The 19,941-nt window shown below is 37.0% G+C and overlaps 1 protein-coding gene across 13 annotated transcripts in view; it reads right to left on the bottom strand.

Moving 5' to 3' along the window:
* Positions 1–10,369, bottom strand: part of GPHN (gephyrin) — a 234,873-nt gene extending 224,504 nt beyond the window's left edge. For 11 of the 13 annotated variants that reach the window (XM_087720983.1, XM_087721001.1, XM_087721009.1 and 8 more), the window contains exon 1: positions 10,238–10,369. In XM_087720983.1, the coding sequence (XP_087577109.1) occupies positions 10,238–10,301 (64 nt within the window). In that variant the 5' untranslated portion in view covers positions 10,302–10,369. The remainder of the gene's footprint in view (positions 1–10,237) is intronic. The other 2 variants (XM_087721032.1, XM_087721094.1) reach the window with 1 other exon arrangement.
* Between the last annotated feature and the right edge of the window lie 9,572 nt (positions 10,370–19,941).

The following is a 19,941-nucleotide window of genomic DNA, read 5'->3' as shown; positions in this document are numbered from 1 at the left end:
GCAAACTGGAAGTTCAGGAACGGACTTCCGGTTTGCTCTTAGGGCTGTTTTTAGCACTCCGGAGCCTTCAGGGGCCTTTCGTAGGGGCTCTGGAGGGCAAAAAATGACCCTACGGACAAACCGGAAGTGACTTACGAGCAGCCCCTGAGCAAACTGGAGGTACATTCCCAAACTTACTGTTTGCCGGTAGGGCCGGTTTTTCGTGCCTCGCATGCCCTGACAAATGGATCCGCGTGCCACCTGTGGCCCACATGCCATAGGTTCGCCATCACAGCACTATGGTTTATTAGGTTTTCCAAAGTATATATTATATTTTCATTTACATATATTAGCTCACACTACTGTATTATTATAATCATCTTAGAATAATCTCCTTCATTAGTTTAAATGCTGTGTGTGTGCTTGTGTGTGTGTGTTTGTGTGTGTGTGTGTGTGTGTGTGTGTGTGTGAGCTCTTATCCTGGCATTCCTCTGACACTTCTTTAAAATATATACAAACATTATATTAAATCCACTTATAATCTACAAAAATATTCTAGGCAAATATTTAAAAATTCTGATATTTGGTATGTCCAAACATATGCAGCAATAAATTGAAATGAATATAAAATTTTAAAAACACAAAGTTAGGTGAAACTCAACTGACATACAGACCTTCCTTATTTTATATATTTAGGAGACCTTATGGGAAAAACTGCAATATTATTTCATGATTGGTAATATTCTATAAAAGCAAAATAAGCTATTTTATAAACATGCAAAAGTGTGCTGCAATATGCTTTACACTAACATTGGAAAAATTGCTTTGGAACATAAGGGAACATGATCACAGCATCTATTATCACTCATTGAAGGAGTTGTGCTTGTTTTAATAAATTACATGCTCATCTGTTCCGAACCACCATTTCCCAATCAAGTTCAAAGTACTGCACAGTCTTACTCTTATATTTACTATCTTGCAATTGCAAATGATGAAAAATGCAAAAAATGCAAAAAAAACTAGGCTGAGGCAAGGTCTAGGGATCATTCCTATTTATAACTTAATTATAACTTAAAGGTTAATTTATAACGTTTAAACTTTTAATATTTTATCACAAATCTATTGGATCACCTCTCCAGGCATAAAACTCTTCAGATGAAATGACCTGCAGGAAAATCCATTGTGAAAAGCCTATCTTTTTTGCATGTGGAAAAGAGCCACTCATGTATTGCTTTTCAGTTATGATTTTTTTTCTCAGAAATTACATTCAACTCCCACGTTTTGGTCTAGATGTAGAAAAGATGTAGAGATACATCTCTTTCATAAGCTTCCTATTGTTAATTTATTTTTATATTGATTTTATTAATATTTATGCTTATATTTTGTCTTGTTATATTTGTTAGTTGCAAAATACAAATAAATAAGTCAATTAAACCCTCGGCCACTGTCACATCTGCTGTTTTATCTAGGCAGCCAGAACAGAAATCAGGCTACGTCTCGATTAAAGTGGAATTCGTACCACATCATCCATCACTTACAGTTCAAGTACAAAAATGAATATAAGTGTATACAAGTATACATGTATTGAACTGGCAGAAGTTTCCTTCAAACTAAAGAAACTACATATCATCACCTTCTAGCTAAGGTTCTGCAAGCAACTGAGCTTCATCATATCAAGTATCCAGATCATTCCCCCCCAAATGCCTTTCACTTCCCACTTCCCACAAAACTACTTGCAAATTTGTCTTCTTCTGTATTCCAGCCTATCTAAAGCAAGAAATTAGCAAAATGCTTTATTGAGAATTCAAATCAGGTGTTACTTGATGAGAAGTGTTTCTGAACCTTTTAAACTGAAAATAGCACTGTTGTGAGCGTGAAGCAATTCTGGAATAGCATTAGCACACTTCCAGTAAGGTTGAAATAACTGATTTCAAATTCAAAACTGCACAACTTTCTCAGACATCTACCTCTACCCTGAAATTTTACTTACCACAGCAATGAACTGAGTCAACCAGATGCTTTCTCTTAGGACACAGTGTTAGGGCACTGATACAGTGGAATACTTACATCCTTAATGCTTCATGGTCCTCACTGGCTGTGCACTCACATTACAACATCTACCTGGACAAACTTGCTGACCAGTTCAGAGGCTTCTGTTGCCTTTTTTGGGTTTGAAAACACAGCATCACTGACTGCAGGAAGTTTTGGAAAACCTTTAATCATTCTCAAAAGGCAAACCATATTTCATGTTTGCTCACTCTTTGTATGCATATGGAATGAACTGTTTGGGGTATTTTTTAATGTTTTAACACAACTCCTGATTCAAATCTGCTCTCAAATTATATTAATCTTATAAATCTCTGTAGCCCTAATTAGACTTCATTTTTTTTTTGCTGCAGCATCAAGAATATATATATATATATATATATATATATATATATATATATATATATATATATATATATATATATATATATATATATATATATATATATATATATATATATATATATATATATATATATATATATATATATATATATGCTATTTTTCCTATTCAAAGAAGAGGGTAGAATAAGCAGCAATGCTTCCACCTGTACACATTCTCTTTAAATAAAGATATTCTAATAAACGGAATAGCAAACTATTCCAATGCAATTAACTCTTTTGCTACCTGCATTTATTTCACATAATTACTATTGTTCCCTATATATCTGCCAACGATGAACAAGTTTCATAAAGCCATTACAAAAGGCTCCACGTTTTCAACCAATCCTGATAGCAATAATTATTTCCACCTCTTCACATGAGTCAAACAGATGCACCCAAACCCAAATCTGGACTATATGGCAGATGGGGGCAAGCTGGTGAGATCCAAGTTCACAATTAACTCTTTGGTGGCTTGTGTGGTAGGAACCCAAATGCAGAGCTTGTATTTCTGAACTCTGCTTGATCGTTGTTTAAAGTTTTGACTATAGCAGTATAATACTCTTGAGTAGATAGTGGTACCAAATTCAAAGAAATCTATGTGAATCATACTATTTGCATCCCCCCCCCAAAAAAAAACCTTAACTAGGAGTATTCCTGGAAAAGCCTGGGTTTTGATTTTTTCAAATGAAGCTTTGTAATGATGTTCCACTGAATGATGCTTCCTTTCTGGATCATAAAGATAAGACAATGCTTGGTCAGTTGTCAATTTGCTGTGATTAAACGTCTCATCTTCGTTCTCAGAGAATGAAAACTGATGGTAAATTTCAGACCTGAATCCTATATTTCTGTCATTACCATGTAAGGATCCTATGTTGCACAAACATTCTGATAATAACATCAGAATTACACATTAATTTCTCATCGGTATGATAATTATTGAAGAGAAGTAATATCCTTTACAATCAAAAGCCAATAAATCACAGAACACTACATTACACATATGTAGAAAAGTGAACAGGTACTTATTTTAAAGTAGAAATGCTTCTCATAGCAATATTAACGAAGGGATTTTGGCCAGAAAAAAATTCTGACTAAATGTCACCGTATTATTTTGCTGATGAACTGTCTATTGATTTACAGACAATGTCACTGGTTTATACGTCAATTCAGTTATGAAGTGACCTCACAGTCTTAAGCAAAACATTCTCAAAATGCATTTGTTTCCTTCTCCGTGTATAATACTGAGAAAATGCAACCTTATTGGGTTGTCTTACCTATTTTGGAAATGGATTAGATATATTTTGAATATCTACTAGAGCACCTCAATTTCCTGTGAATGGAACTACTGTATTTTTTGGAATATAAGATGCATGGGAGTATAAGACGCAGCAAGATTTTGAAGAGGCAAATTAAAACAAATTTTTTTGACCTCTGCAGACCTCCCAAAAACGTCCTGTTTTTTCTGAAAATGGGCTCATTTTGTGTCAAAAAAGGACATACAGAGCTTTTAGGAGGCTTATAGAGTGCTCTCTATAAATGAGCAAAAATGAGCAAAAACCAGCCCATTTTTCAACAAAAACGGGCCCATTTTTTGTCAAAAAAGGGGCATGCATAGCCTTTAGGCCCATTTTTCGCTCATTTTGCCCTCCCCAGCCCCCAGAAACACTCTGGAGGCCTTCTAAAGATTATGCATGGCCATTCTTGCAAAGGGGGCGGGGTTTCGGGAGGCCAAAAATGCTGTATTCAGTGTATAAGATGCACCCAGATTTTCACCCTCTTTTTTGAGGGAAAACGGTCCGTCTTATACTCTGAAAAATACGGTACCTGTACAAGGTAACCCACTGACAAAAAGAAAGGGATAATTTTGCTCATTCCTGTTTCCCTTCTAGAAAGCTGAAGAACCTAAAGCAGGGGTGCCAAACTCATGTTGTCATGGTGGTGTCTTGTGACATATCGGGACTCTTTTCCTCTTTCCTAAACCGGGCATAGGCGTGGCCCAGCATGTGATGCATCCAGCCTGTGGGCTGAGAGTTTGACAGCCCTGACCTAAAGCAGCAAGAAATATAATGTTGGGAAGCACAGGAGGAACTGGTAAATAGGAAGCTCACATTAAATATGAATCCCTTGCATAAACTAACAAGTGACTTAGAAACTAAGCTTCTACCAATTGCTCACATTATGCAGAAGTTAAGACAGCTGATTTAACTTTTTTCATTCCATTTATGAATGTGCAAGTAAAGTAAATTTAACTGTGATTTGATATATACTCATAATCATTTAAACAAATATTATCAGTTTTTTTCAAAATTGAATTAGTATTTATAAAGTAAACTGTTAATATCTTTATATCATCAATATTCTTTTCATTCTCTTATCGAATCTGATTAAGCGGTACAGTGCTTCTACGAGGATTTTTTTTTCAACTGACAATCAACTGTATGAAACTGCAGATTCATTAAATATGCACAACACAGAACAGCTTTTCATAAGCAACTTGAATTCTGAGAACATAAATGTTCTGTTTCAGTTCAATAATCTTTATTAAACAATATCATATTATTATTGTGTGACCCGACAAAAGGGTGAACGACAAAATCGCACCCGACTAAACCGTGTCGCTGACGTCATCAACACGGCGACAACAGCCAGCGCGGATAAAGAAGGGTGCTTTAAATAGCGCGTTGAAAGAAAGCCAATTTAACTTAAGGTAAGGGTTAGGTTTTGGTTTAGGGTTAGGTTTAGGGTTAGGTTAAGGGTTAGGGTTAGGTTTAGGGTTAGGTTAAGGGTTAGGGTTAGGTTTAGGTTTAGAATTAGGTTAAGGGTTAGGTTTAGGGTTAGGGTTAGGGTTAGGTTAAGGGTTAGGTTTAGGGTTAGGTTTAGGGTTAGGGTTAGGTTTAGGGTTAGGTTTAGAGTTAGGGTTAGGATTAGGTTTAGGGTTAGGTTAGGGTTAGGGTTAGGTTTAGAGTTAGGGGTTAAGTTTAGATTTAGGGTTTACAGCGTGCTTCTTTCTCCGCGCTGTTGTCGCCCTGTTGATGACGTCAATGACGCGGTTTAGTCGGGCACAGTTTTGTCGTTCGCCCTTTTGTTGGTGAACCCTATTATTGATCTCACAGTTAAGAGCATCTTTAATACCTTTATCTTTAATAATCATATTTTGGTATAGTTTTCCCAAGCAAATGGGGAGAAGTGTCCATAGTCAGGACACTTTCTCTCAAATACAAACGTGCGCACACACAAATACAGAGAGTCTCGTATGCACTGACATACAGATAGCACCAATCACCTAATAATCTAGGAAGGAGTGTGAATAGCAGACTTATGCTGGAACAGCTGAGGAAAACACCAATTAGTCAACTCTGCCTCTCTTCCTAACACTACACATTTGCATTTTAGGAAAGGGAGAGACTAATCAACAAGAGAGCATGAAATGGGGGGGGGGGGTAGTTTTGAAGACTGCAGAAGAGAGCCAAACACCATAAGCACTCTCTATATGTAACTAGTAGCATTGACTGCAATAAATATTTGCTATGAAGGATACAAATTGTCAATTTGCTCCATGGAATTTGCTAAAATACAAGTCATTTAAAGAAATTATAATCTGATTTAAAAAGAAAAAAAATGCTTGAAAACCTATTAAGGGTAGAATAAGTCTATACATTAATATATTTTTATCATTAGTTATTATGTGATAATTTGGACATCTGAGCACTAGTATGCATTTTCCTTTATCTATTTTTGTTTTGAAATCTTTATGACATATACCTAGACACATAAAAGACTTTTTTAAAGTGACTTTGCCTCATTTTATTTATTTTGAGGAACAGCAGTTTTTCAACCCAGAAATGAGAACATAATCATTATAAAATATCCTACAATATTATTTATAACTCATAGTATTTTATGTTTTTAAATTATAATGCTATTTTTACTGCAATCAATGTTCTAAAAGTTATGTAGTACTATAGAATTCAAAAACACAGAACATTCTCTTCCCCTCCCTCCCTCTCACTCTCCTTCTGTATGTGGCAATGTCGTGGTGGGTGGGTGGGTGGGTAGATAGATAGATACATTGATTGATTAGTACTTTATGTACTTAAAAGGGAATGGAACAACTACCTTTTGAGGAAAAGCTATAAATTTTGCAGCCCAAATACAGTAACTTTACTAAAGGAGATCATGATAGAAATGCACATGCACTATGGCAGCACTTAGCCAACCTTGGATGAACTCATCCAAGGCTAGTTTAATGCTGCCACATGCTAAAGCCCAATATTTGTAATCAATTTTCCCAGTTTAACAGCAAATTAATGAGCTTGGAATATATAGATTAAATACTCCCTATTTTTGAAAAGTAAGATTCAGCTATCTTCAGAAAAAAAATGTATTTATCAATTTAATAACAACAATAGTTTTGACTGGAAATTCTTAATATTTGTAAAATAAGTTTGTCAAGTATTATTAATAATACCAATGTAAACTTATACCAGGAACTCCTGCAATGAATTATTTCAGGAAATAATGCTGTTCATTTTCCTTTACATTAAAGTAATTTATTATTCTATCTTCTGTAAAAATGAAATTAAATATGTTTATTATTGTACCATATTACCATAAAAGTGGCCAATGCCCCTCCCTAGTAGGGAGACACAATGAATATAAAACTAAAATTCTGGACTTCAGGTGCCCCGCTTTTCAGGAACTAGGGCTGAATTCCTTCAACTCAGTTACTTATACAGGAATGGGGGTTAAGAAAACACTAACAAATATATTTAATTACTTCACTGATATCATAATTTAAAAATGTAACTTGTGTGTGCAGTGTATTTGGCTACAGTTATGACCTTGTCAGATTACTCTATTAAGCAGAAAACAATGCTAGACACTATTTTCTTATTTGAAACTATTATTGTTAAAATCTCAGTATGCTTATAATACTATAAGATCACTGACATTTGCGACTATACAAGAACACATATAAAATAGATTTACGACTTGTTATAAAAAAAGCCCAACTATTCTTGCTTTAGTCTCAAAAGTCATATTAAAAAAGCAGTAAATATTAAACTGGCAGAGCAATATAATGTAGTATAGTGATTAAGACAATATTTCCTAACTTTGATCATTTCCAGGTGCGTGGCTTTCAAATTCCAGAATTCTACTGCCAACATGGTCATTTATGAGAATTCTTGAAGTTAAAGTCCACACGCCTGTTAGTTGCCAAGATTAGGAAACATTGGTTTAAAGAATTAGATTGGTACTTGGGAGACCCAGTCTACAGAATTGGAACCTGCCTGGTGACTTTGGGCCAGTCAAAATCTCGAATTTGTTGCCAGGATAAATGATAGGAGTGCTGTGAATGATGCCTTGAGCTTCTGTATAAAAGGCAGAATGTAAACCAAATGAGCAAGTAATGCTAAACTCCAAAATGAAATTTGAAATACATAAAGATTTCACATTTATCTATCTCTTCCAATATGGCTATAGTCTCTATAAATAAAGTTGCCTCCAAAGACATAGGTGGAAAATCCAGAAATTTGATTTTGGTTTCTTGCCAATTTCTACCTGCTATACTTATGTCTATGCACACAGCACAGATGGTTAATATGGTGTACATTTCTTCCTATCAGCAACTTCAATAGTTTTATATTCTATATGCTACAATAGTAAAGAAAAAAAAGGAAAAACTACCCCATTTCATCAGCAGCTACTGATAATGAATATCAGAAACTAGTAGTTTCAGTACTAAAGGAAAAGAACAGCGCATCATCAGACTCAGGGATTTCCCTCTGTCACATTCAGGCTCAGGAAGGTTCCAATTAGCTATTCATAGACAGACCATAGACTTCCTCAAAATCTGGGACAGCCAAGCATGCAATACGGCAACACAGAACACTGTTTTTAAGAGAGTCATTGATTTCATACCAAGCTACATAAATATATATATCCAATATATATATAAATATATATCCAATTAGCCATTCAATTTAGCTTCCCACTATTTTATCTTCTTTCATTCTACTATTTATCTTCTCTCATTTTTCAGTACAAACAAAAACAAGTCTCATTGCCCAGTTTAGAAAAATGTGTTTAAAGTGCAGAAGAAACAACTCACTTTAGGAAGAGAATTCCACATCTCCAATTTATTTAATAGTAAAGACATTTAGCTAACTGTTCACAAAACACCCTAAAATGACAAATGGAAGGAAAAATAAAAGTGTTGTTTTATAACTCACCACAGAAATAGGCAACATGCGGAAATTATTTTCCAAAGGCAGGGCTGGCATCTCTAATCAGCACCCATTAGGCACAACTAACAATATTTCAGCATCTCAATAACACCTTCACTTCCAGCCCCTTCCACTGAAGGGCATCCTGCTAGAAGCCTTCCTCCTCCTCTATACTTCTACTCACCTTCTCCTACCAAAGTGACTAAATAAATGGCAGTTCAAGGATATTTATCAACTCAAGAAGCAACAATGAGAGAGAACAGCTACTGTCTCTCCTCACTCATCCTTTCTCCCCTAAGGGATCAGCTAGGCTCAGCCCCAACTATTTTCCAGTGCAGTGCAAACATAAGAGATACAAAAGGCAGAGCTCTTTATCACCATCTCTTCTACAGAACCACCCAGGCAAGGAAACACTGGTAAAAAGAAGGGGCCACTTACAGCCACTTGGCTCACATGCTGACTCTGAAAAGATTCGACCAGCTATTTCTACAATATTGCTCTGGGAGAGGAGAACAGCTCCTCATTACCCTGGTGGCTACTCTTTCCCAGGTTGAGTGACTATTCCTTGATTTGGGGGCTCCTTCCACTCACTTATCTTTCCTCCCGGGCGGTGCAGCTGGAAGGACCGAACACACCGGGCCCATTCCCAGCTGCCAATGCCACCTAAAGATAATGTGGAGGCGTCAGTAAACTGTCCCTGGTTGCTCCGCTCGCAAAAGGCTTCAGCGGAGGAGAGGTGGAAGAAGCTAACGGAGCAGCGGCTGCTGTTTCTTCCTCCCCCCCCCCATTCCCCAGCAACGTAACTGGGAACGTGGGCCCACCGCGGGCAGGTTGCCGAGGGCTTCCACCCAAGACTCGTGATCGTGACTTCCCCCACCCCTCCCCACCATCCTTCCTCCCTCTCTCTCCACGCTTCAAACGCTCGCGGCTTCCCCCCAGAGTGGGGAAAGAAGGGAAGGGCTGAAGTGCCTTCCACCGAAAGCGCTCCCCCCGGGTGGGGACAGTGGCTATCCCACTCCGCTTTCCTTCCCGCCGGGATCGGGATGCCGAGCTCGGAAGCCTCCCGGGCTCGACACTAGGGGAGGAATCACGCTGCCCGTCCAGCAAAGATACTTTTCCGGAGACTCCCGGTTGTCCCTCCGCGCCCCAGGCAAAGCCGATATCTCAGGGCTGGTGTGTCCCCCGTCCCCCCTCTCGCTCCCTCAGGTTATTTACGGGCCAGTCCCCAGCGGGAGCGGCGAACTCGAGGCTGCGGCACTAAAGAGCCTCCCGCCCGCATGCGGCAACCAGAGCAGCGCCCAATCCCCACCGCTGCTACCGTTGCCCGCCAAGGCGGCAGCTTCGCCCGCGCTGCCTCCTCGTTGCCCCTCAGCTGCCCGGCCAGCCCGAGCTCGGAGGTAAGTGCGAGAGAGGAGCCCGGCAAGCGGCGCTCGGGGTCCCGGTGCAGTGACGGCGGCGGGGCCACAGAGGAGAAAGGTGGCAGCGGCAGCAACGTCGGCGGCACGGCGCCCGCGGCGGGTACACCCTGCACGGAACGGCCTGGCGGAGAGCCGCAACCGCCCTGGCCACCTCTGCCCGGCTTCCCCGTCGCGGTTCGTTACCTGTGAGAACCCCGACACGGATTTGATGGTCGTGGTTCGTTAAAATCATCCCCTCCGACGCCATGTTTCCCAGCGCAGCCACCGCACTGACAGGGAGGCGGGGGGGGGAGTTGGGGGGGGGAGAAGGAGCGCGAGAGCGAGGAAGTGTGGGGGGAGGAGGAGGAGGAGGGGAGAGGGAAAACGGGTGAGGTGGAGCGAGGGAGGAGTGGGGGGCGGAGCCGGCCTCCAAAGAGGCGGTCCCTGAGAACGCGCGCGGTTAGGCCGAACTGCACGGAGGGGGCGGGCCCGGAAGGGGAGAAAGGCGGAGCCTGTGGAAAGGTCAGACGAACCAGAGCTGCCCAAAGGAGGAGCCAAATGCAACGCGGGCGAGATTTTAGCGAAAAAAGAGGATTCCTTTGAAACGGTCGGGTTCAGTCGAAAGCAATCGAGCGCCGAAAGCTGGGTTAGGTAGTGGCTTCTCTTTTTCTGCTTCGGTCTTACTCCTTCAGATCCGATTGGGTTGCGAGAAGAGCCGGGGAGGTCCTGCTGTAGCGGTGCGGAGGGAATACGAAGTTGATGGCTATTTTATTTTATTTTTTGCGCAGGAAACAAACCAATTTCGCCTGCCGGCAGATTCCCCAGTAGCTCTTTTCAATATTCATGAAAACAGCAAGACTGTGTGGAGGGATCACGTCCTGCCTTTAAGCTGGAATATGCCAGCATTCTGTGGCGTGCACTTGCACTGCGCCGACACATGCATCAGTCACCATTTTTACATCCACATGTAATTGACTGCAACGCGAAACATTGGCATATACCGCACTGCATTCATACGTGCAAGCTGCCGGCTGCACCTATTGCGATTGACGGTTACCCGGCACCTCTGCAAACAGGTTGCATTTATTCACATTACATCCACGTTTATTGCTCTATATTGTATGCACGGCATATACACCCCACGGGAATTTCTTGGTATGGCGAAGCGTAAAAATGGCAGTGAAATGGAAGAAGGTCTGTGTTCGGGCAGAAGCTATTTGAGCATTTAATTCGCGTGTCAGATGAAGCCTAATACAACGTGTTCTCTTACTTTCTGTTCACATTCACTGCCTCGTGTGAACCCGCCACTGCAGTTTTACACACCTGCACAGCTTGCAAATGCATACAGCAAATAGTATCTAATTGTACTGTACCATATTTCATTTGCTATGCATAGACACAATCTTTGCTACCACATGGATAAATGCCTTGATGCCAGCACGGAAATTAGCATTACTTGACAATGTGGTGTCAAAACCGAACTATAACAAATTGCCCCCCCCACAAATAGAAAAAAATATTATTCCACAAAAGTCCACATATTTTAAATAGATACATCTTTCCATGCGTACATTCTGGAGTATTTTAATTGCTGCTTCACTAAGGTCAATGGTTGCACATAGACTAAATGAAATATAAATTATTTATGCAACAAAAATAAGTTAGAATAAAAAGAATAGTTTTTTACAGTTGGGCCAAAAGCTTTATTTTCAAATGTAATAAAATGCAAAATTTGTATTAAAGAGTTATTAATGTATCTGATTTTTTTAAACTGTGTATTTAATCTTACTCTGTTCCAAGAACTTGGAGCATAATTAAACAGGAAGGGAGAAAATGGAAGTACTCTGGCAAAAGATGTCAAACATCAAAGCAAAAGCTTAAAAGAGCATGAGGAACTCCCAAATTCAGAACACAAATGTAACTCCAACCATTTAAAAAAAAACCCTATACATCAGGAGCTTATCATAGCGGAACCTATCATCAAAAGAGAATCCTTTTCATACCTCATTGTATGAAGTCCATATAATATTTATAGCCTAATACTCTGTGTGTTTACTTGAAACTAGCTTTTGCTATGTTCATTGAAGCTTATTCCAGGGTACATATTTATAGAATCCTAATTTTATAGGTACATATCCAACGTGCTGTTCTCTTTCAGACTGAGTAGTGCTGTACAAAACACAAAAAAGAGGTAAGCCAAAGTAATTGAAAGCATGAAATAAGGAAAACTATTGAAGCATAACTTTGTCTTTTCCATCCTCTCTAGTCACTTTCTTTCAATACATTTCTGTTATTCAATTCTCATTCATTCTCTCTATGGCCAAACCATCTCAGCATTCTTCTTTCTTACTGATCACTCACTTTATATTCACTCCACATTCATATTTGATCCTATTTCCTCTTGTTTTAACCATACATGTAAGTACCTCATTCCTACTGTATTCAACTTACATTTATGTTCCTCCTGGTGTACCAAAGTCATACTTCCATGTAACAATTGTAACATTGTGAATTTTAATATGTTACACTATAAAGACATTTTTGTTTCTTTCAAGACCAATAATACCGTAGCCTGCTGCATGCTACCTATCATCTTTCTATCAGTGTTTGCACATCTTTAAAAAAAATTCTCTATCCATTTTCCCATCTTTAGTAAACATTCTAACACAGTACATATGCTTTGCTCCAATCTGATTGTCAAATTCACTTGCTATGATTACAGTATTAAAAACTAATATAAACGAAAAGAAGAATTAAAAAAGTAGAAGGTGCATAAAAAAGGAAAAATAGAAAAGAAATAAGAAAAGAACATAGTAAATAAACGAAAAGATATATATAAAGAAGTGGCTTCCCATGTTATCAAAAGAAGTATGAAATTTTTTAGTAACTTACTACTTCATCTTACAATACAACAAAAAACCTCTTCTTTCCATATCCCATATCCCAATTCTTATCTATAAACAAATCCATAAAGCATTGTTATTTCAGTCTTGGTATCAGCAAAAACCCATTAAGGAGTACCAAAAATAACAAAACATCTATTTTAACCTTGATCAAATAAACCTACTTTATATTCTTTACTTCTAACAATCTTAATTTTTAGTCCATTCAATATTGTAAAACTCAATTTCTTTTTTCTTTTATATATATATTCCATATGATTGCTGTATTATGTCTTTTGTCAATTCATTTGCAATTCAGGCAATCTTGATTTGATCTTGTCAGGTAAAATCTTGTTTCTCTTCCATATCATCTTTTAGACACAGCTTTTCCATAAAGGCAGATGTTTCTATTGCACTATTAGTAATCTATTACTATGTTCTTCTTTAATTATAATTTTTATTTACCTCTAGTATCCCATTTTTAAAACTTTATGTTTTTTTAAAAAAAATCAAACAAAAGCTACATTTTCCCACAGGAAACCTTCTTTATAATTAATTCAAAACTCTTCTTTGAAATTTACCTGGACTCTAAAATAATTAAGCTTTTAAAACTCTATAAAAGTAATGTGGGGGGAGAGAATCTAATTTCTACTACAGATGCCTCATATATATATATATAAATGCACCATTCAGCAGTTCATAAAAACATTGCATTGCTTCAGCAGTTTATTGACTCTAGGAAGGACAATGCTGTCTGCTATTTTTAGTAATAGACATCCCATTTCAAGTATGTCTTCCAACTTCCATATACATTTCAGTTAAAGACAGAGTTAGGAATGGAATTCACTCTTAACTTAGGGACTCTCTGTTGTGAAGGGCAATAATCTGGTCTGCACCCTCTATACCAAATATAAGCTATAGTGCCCTTCTAAAATATTGCTTATTGTTACCCCTTTGTTATCATTGTATCAGGATCACTAACGGCACTACTCCACACATTAGACACAGATGCACTCTTCAGGCACACATTAAATAAATCTCATTGGAATTCTATGAATAGACAATATCCTACATAATTGTCCAATAATGTCATGACCCATGTCATTGCGTCTTACTATACACATCTCTGAATTAAAATATTAGACATTAATTCCTTAAGTCAATTTTACAGGCTCTTACTTGTTTTAAAGAAATTCTTGCTGCTTTAAAGCTTCTCCCTTTGAAGATATAGTGTTTTGCAATCAATAGTAGCAAATAGAATTTTATTTGTTTTAATTAGTGCACATTCAAATTTACAAGATTTTCACTGCATCCAATTACCACAGTTGATTATTAATAGAATTCTGTTTTTGTTATCCAAATAAACTAAATAGCTCAATGGACCATTAATGCATGGACAATATTTATTTCATTTATCGCTGTGAATTTTTTTAAAATTAAGTGTTACTCACTAAAATTGTAACATCAAAGAGAGCCAACACATTCAAGAACATTCTGCCAGTTAATACCAACTAAAGCGACTGTTATCTATCATTTTCTTAAAATACAAATGTCTGAAACAGGTATCTGAATGTCTGAATATATTAATTGACATTAATTTTTAAATGGGGAAGTAACATTGAAAGCAAAAGAAGACAATTTTGTTTTAATTCCAAGAAACAATTGTCTACAAATAATCAGTTCATATTTATTTAGTTTTCTCATAACTATTTTAGAAGAAAAATAACTATAACTGCTGAAATAACAATGCCTATTTTAATTGATCAGAAATATATCAAGAAACTAAGATTAAACTACTACATAGGGGAAGGATTAGATTATAGAGACTAAAGATGAGTAAACATTTCAAAGTTTAAAAATATATATTGAAATATTTTGTCAGATAATGGTTACTAGCTAAAATCAAAATAGGTAGTCATCAGTTAAACATGGTAATAGGGACTAGAATTTCCATCAGTGAGTGATGCAATCATGAAGCAAGTGATTACATTGCTCAGTGATCATAATCCCGGCACTCCTCGTGCTGTTATGTGCGGGTCATGGCTTGTTAAGCAAGCCCCAGGTTGCTTACTAGTAGGCCAGCAAGCAAGTAAGACATGCTGCAAGCATGGAAGGGGGGGGGAGGGCGCTCGGATAGGTGCTACCAGGGGGGAGTGGATGCTCAAGTGACTGGAGTCAGCTCAGTGGGGCTGGGGATGGTACGGGAGGGTTGAATAATTTACCAGAGTGACCTACGACTTCTCTCATTATCTGTACAGCTTTCAATAACCATTTTTAAAATGAAAATATTTTACCAGAAGATCAACATTTTTATCACCAATTTATCCACTTTCAATGAACTAAATGTACTGAACTAAATGTAGAGCCATATTTCCCCAATACAGACCATTGCATTTGGAGGATATCAAGTTTGATAAAGTTGATTTAAGAACTTGTTCGAAATTATCAGAATTTCTTTTTTTCTAATTTTTTATTTTGTTCAAAAAATTAAAATACAAATTCTAAAAACAAAATTAACAATTTTTTTATTTCGTTCAAAAAGTTAAAATACAAATTCTAAAAAAATAAAGTTTAACAAATAACAAAAAAAATGGATAGAACATTTTAAAAGTGCATTAAAAAGGACAAAAACAATAAATATTATGTCCCCTGGTTGATTATAGATAAATATATTGCAACAATGTTAGTTTCTCCCCCTTGCAAAGAAGCCCACAATCTATAAACTTCTACATCTATTTACAACCAACTTAGCCTGTCATCTATCTTCTATATGTAACAACAAAATAGTTAACAGTTAAATCAGCAGCAAAGTTAAACTTCAAATTCCTCTGTTAATAATCTGTCACTGTATTTAACTTGTAGAAGGTCTACAGTGGCTTTTTATCTGCCACAAATCACCACAATCATTATTTCTGATCCATCTGGTATCAAATATATTTGTTTGGTTCTTAAAAATAAAACTTGCCCTTAAGATTTTTAGTGGAAGTTTTCCCCTATAATATCCTAAACCCCTGCTGTAAATATCTATACCACATCTGTTGTTGAAGCACTCACTAGGTATAAAGTCTCTTGTCAGTTGTTGTCTGTTTAGGTATAATAAATCCATTTTCCAAAATTGATTCCTCTACACAGGAAAATCACTCCAAATCGTTTACCAATTGGATGTGATATGTCCATTTTCTTAAAAGAGTCCATCACTCATCAAATCTACTAATTCTAAGTCTGTAAAATCCAGGTCTTCAAATTTCTGTAAGATGCCTTCTTCAAAGCTTTTTCTTCATATTTTTCTAGAGTATTTTGGTTCAAAGAGCATCTTGTAGTACTATAATTTCACTCTGAAGCCAGGAGGAGGGGCAATCTAGGTGAGCCTATCTTCACTGTTTTTTCTGCTATTACCTAATCATTAATTCCAAATCTGAGCATGTAGCTCAGTTACATTGTTGCTGAAGTCTTGTGCATATTTACTCAGAACAAAGTCCTAGTCATTTGTCTGAAAATAGGCCATCATGCGAACAATCAGACACTGAATCAAATATCTGTGGAGATTCTCAGTCATCCAGGTCATAGTTGTCTCAAAGGAGCTTTTCAAAAGGCAACTGGATCAAATAAATCAAATGGCGTATATACAGTACTTTATATTGATAGAACTTTATCTAAAACATTTATAATGCTAAGAACTTTATGAATATTCTGCTGACACAACAATAAAATGTTATAAATATGGAGTGTCATTTCCTGGAATGCTTTGCTTGACCAAAAATCAGCCCAATATTGTTTAAACACAGTATATGTAGTCAGATTTTAAAAGCTTACTTTATCTTAAAACTCTACTTCTTCAGGTAAATTAAAATGTCCTTTTATGACCTAAGAATCACATTTCCTTATAGTTGAGTGCTAAGGAAATACAAGTGTGATTATTATCATTAAGGCCTAAATTGTCAGAAATTGTTAGAAATGTTATCTGATGTGGAACAAATGTTCTTGTAATGAAAAAAGATGTTTCTTTATGTAAGAAAGAATGTAAGATCTTTTGAAATTCATGATTTTTAAGGCACACCACACTATTAAATATGAGATTCTGAAATACGTAGGGAACTACTTCTTTATAGCACTTAGATGTGGGACTGGGAAGCCACCTGAGGATATTAGAGCTGCCCTGAGGAATTGAAAATCAACCTGGAAAAAAGCAATGGCAAAACATTTCCGTAACATACAAAGAAAACTTCAGAGATACTTGGATGTGTACAGATAAGTCATCTGGAACTCAGCTTGACCCAAAGATAACTTGATTTCCTTAGAAAATCAAATCAAATATTTGATTTATTCCCTTTATTGGTTAGGGTTAGATTAACACATTGTGATTGGCAATGTTGAATTAGTTATATTTTGCTAGTAAATTATTCTTTCAGGAAATTGTTGACTTTATATATAATTCCCTTTGCAGTCCCCCGAAAATCTGCTTCTGGGGCATTGGGAAATCTTGAAAAATAGTTTTTGGGTACAATGCATGGTGTTGAACGTGAAGGGGAAGTGACATAATCCTGACCTATATGTCAACAGAGGAGCAATTTGGGGCAGTTTAAAGAAGATCCAAACTTGTTAACATTCAGATGACATATTTTTCAAAGCTGGATTCAGAGGCATCCACGGGATGTCAAAAACATCCAGATGGTAGCTATGACCATACAATTGAAGCCCCTCTCCTTTTGATGTTTCTCATGCACATAAAAAGTGGCAAGGTACCCATCATTCAGAAGTGACTACCTTCCTCACTTTGAGGGATGATCAAAACAAAGCCCCCAGTGCAGATTCAAGAGAAAAAAATCTGGCTGATCTTTAATGTTGTTTGCAAAGCTATAGTATATAGGTCTTGAGCAGACTCTATCTTTGCCTTTATACGAAAGCACCAAAATTGTAGTGTTACATAACAAGTCATGTTTTAACAAGAAATTATATATGTATAAGGACACACTGACTTTTACATCAAAAACACTCACTGTGATTCTTCCAGTAATGCACTTCAATATAAATGTGGGTAATTGTAAGTCTTTTGCAAGCTGATGCCTTTCAGCTGAGCTGGGCTGGGAATTATGGGAATTACCTCCCATAGCACCATTTTGGTAAAGGTGGGAGGTATGTATGAACATACCTTACTTTAAATGAACTTCATTTCCTCCCTTCTTCCCAAGTAATAAGATTAATTACAGTGATAAGTAGTCTCCCTCCCCCTCCCTCCCTCCTTTTGGTTTAATGGTTAAGACACCAGTCAAGATATCAGTACAATGTGAGTTTTAGTCCTACCTTAGACATGAAAGCCAGCTGGTGACTTTGGGTCAGTCACTCTCAGCTGTTGATGTCAGGCTTAGATGAGAAGTTGGTCAGTCATTCCTGTTGCAACCAATAGATCAACACTCAGTTGCTCCAAACAAAGAAAAGAAAAAAGAAAACTGCACTTGTAGGAAAGTGCTAGGAATAAAAAGTGATAGTTTGATAATAACCTGCTCTATGGGGCAACATATCCCCAGAGATCCACATGGCTTTCATCTTGGCCCTCTTTTGTATCTGAAGAGTAGAGGGGGTCATAGACAATTGAAAAGGGGAACAAATGAGTGGGATGAGGAGGAAATCCTAACTGCTTAACTTTCTTGGCATTCGCAACAAAATTTGCATTGAAAACCTGCCCCACAAAAGTATAGAAACATACATGTACATAAGGTTACATTTTCCAGCATCAGAAAGACGGGTTTTTCAGTTGCAGAAATGTGTTAGAGCTGGTTAAGAGGCAAAAGCCTTTGACATGTAACTGATTAAGGTCCTGTCAATTCCAGGCAGCAGGGCAAGCCAGAGGGTACTAATCAACTAATTAAGGTCACATTGCTGAGCTTGTTAAGTTGCCATTAGCACTTATTAGGGAAGCACTGCCACACAGAGAAAAACTGCTCCAGAAGAAGTACTCAAAAAGTGGGACAATATTTGATTCTAGCTATGGCTGGTGGACAGAGGATGTGTCCTCCTTTTGCCAGACATCTAGCAAATCCTCTCTTCAGGCCATCTTTAAAAACCTACTACTTTTCCAGGCTAGGTTTGGAGTTGGTGTTTGGAAGGATCTTTCTATATCTATAATAGAAATATAATAAGAAAAAAAGAAATATATAAAGAAATGACTTCCAACCACCACCCCAAATATAAACAAATTTAGTGACTCTTTATTCCCTTTAATGTTTCAAACAGTTATATCTTCATATCCCATATCCCATAATTATCAGATCCATAAAACATCATCTTTTCAGTCATGATGTCTGCAGAAATTCTATAAAGAATTACCAAAAAGTAACATTACAGCTTGTTTTAATCTTAACCAAATAAAACAACTTTATATTCCGTCTTTTTTACTTCTAACAGTCCTATTTTTTAATTCATTCAAATATTATCTCAGGATTTGATTTCTCTTAGTTTCTTCTTTGTTCCATTGCATAGAATTCTTCAAGGCTTTGCCTATAAGCCTCTTTTGTAAAGCCTACAAGCCTCTTTTGTAAATCCAGTAGAAAAAAAAATATCCAGGTCACTCTCTTTATATGCCATTTGTGTTTCCTTTTTAAATTTTAAAATTTCAAGCAGTTTCTTTTGTAGATACATTGAAACATCTTTTTTCCCTTCTCTTAGCTTGTCAGTTATAAACCCACTTTTGATACCAAGTCTATTTTATCAGCTAAAATTTGTTCTACATCTGAGATTTTTTTCAATATCTATCCATAGAAGCAGGCATCATTACTTATAGTGTTGCTATGATGGTTACTATTTTCTGTTTCTATTCTTCAAAATTCTCTTTCCATATTTTCATTTTTATAACCATCTTGTAGGCCTATATATCTACTAAAATCGTTTGCTGCTTCTAGTATCCACTTTTTGAAATCATGAAATTGTTTTGTAAAACCAAAGCAGGATCTATTTCCTATGAGTAATTGTTTACACTTTATAATTAATTCCAAAAATTTCAATATTCCATTTTTTCATGGAGTCTTAGTC

This window comes from Thamnophis sirtalis, unplaced genomic scaffold (genome assembly GCF_051295495.1).
Source record: "Thamnophis sirtalis isolate CommonGarterSnake01/CBP01778 unplaced genomic scaffold, rThaSir2_p1.2 scaffold_1, whole genome shotgun sequence".
NCBI classification, from domain to species: Eukaryota; Metazoa; Chordata; class Lepidosauria; order Squamata; family Natricidae; genus Thamnophis; species Thamnophis sirtalis.
This window is presented reverse-complemented; position numbering and strand designations above follow the sequence as displayed.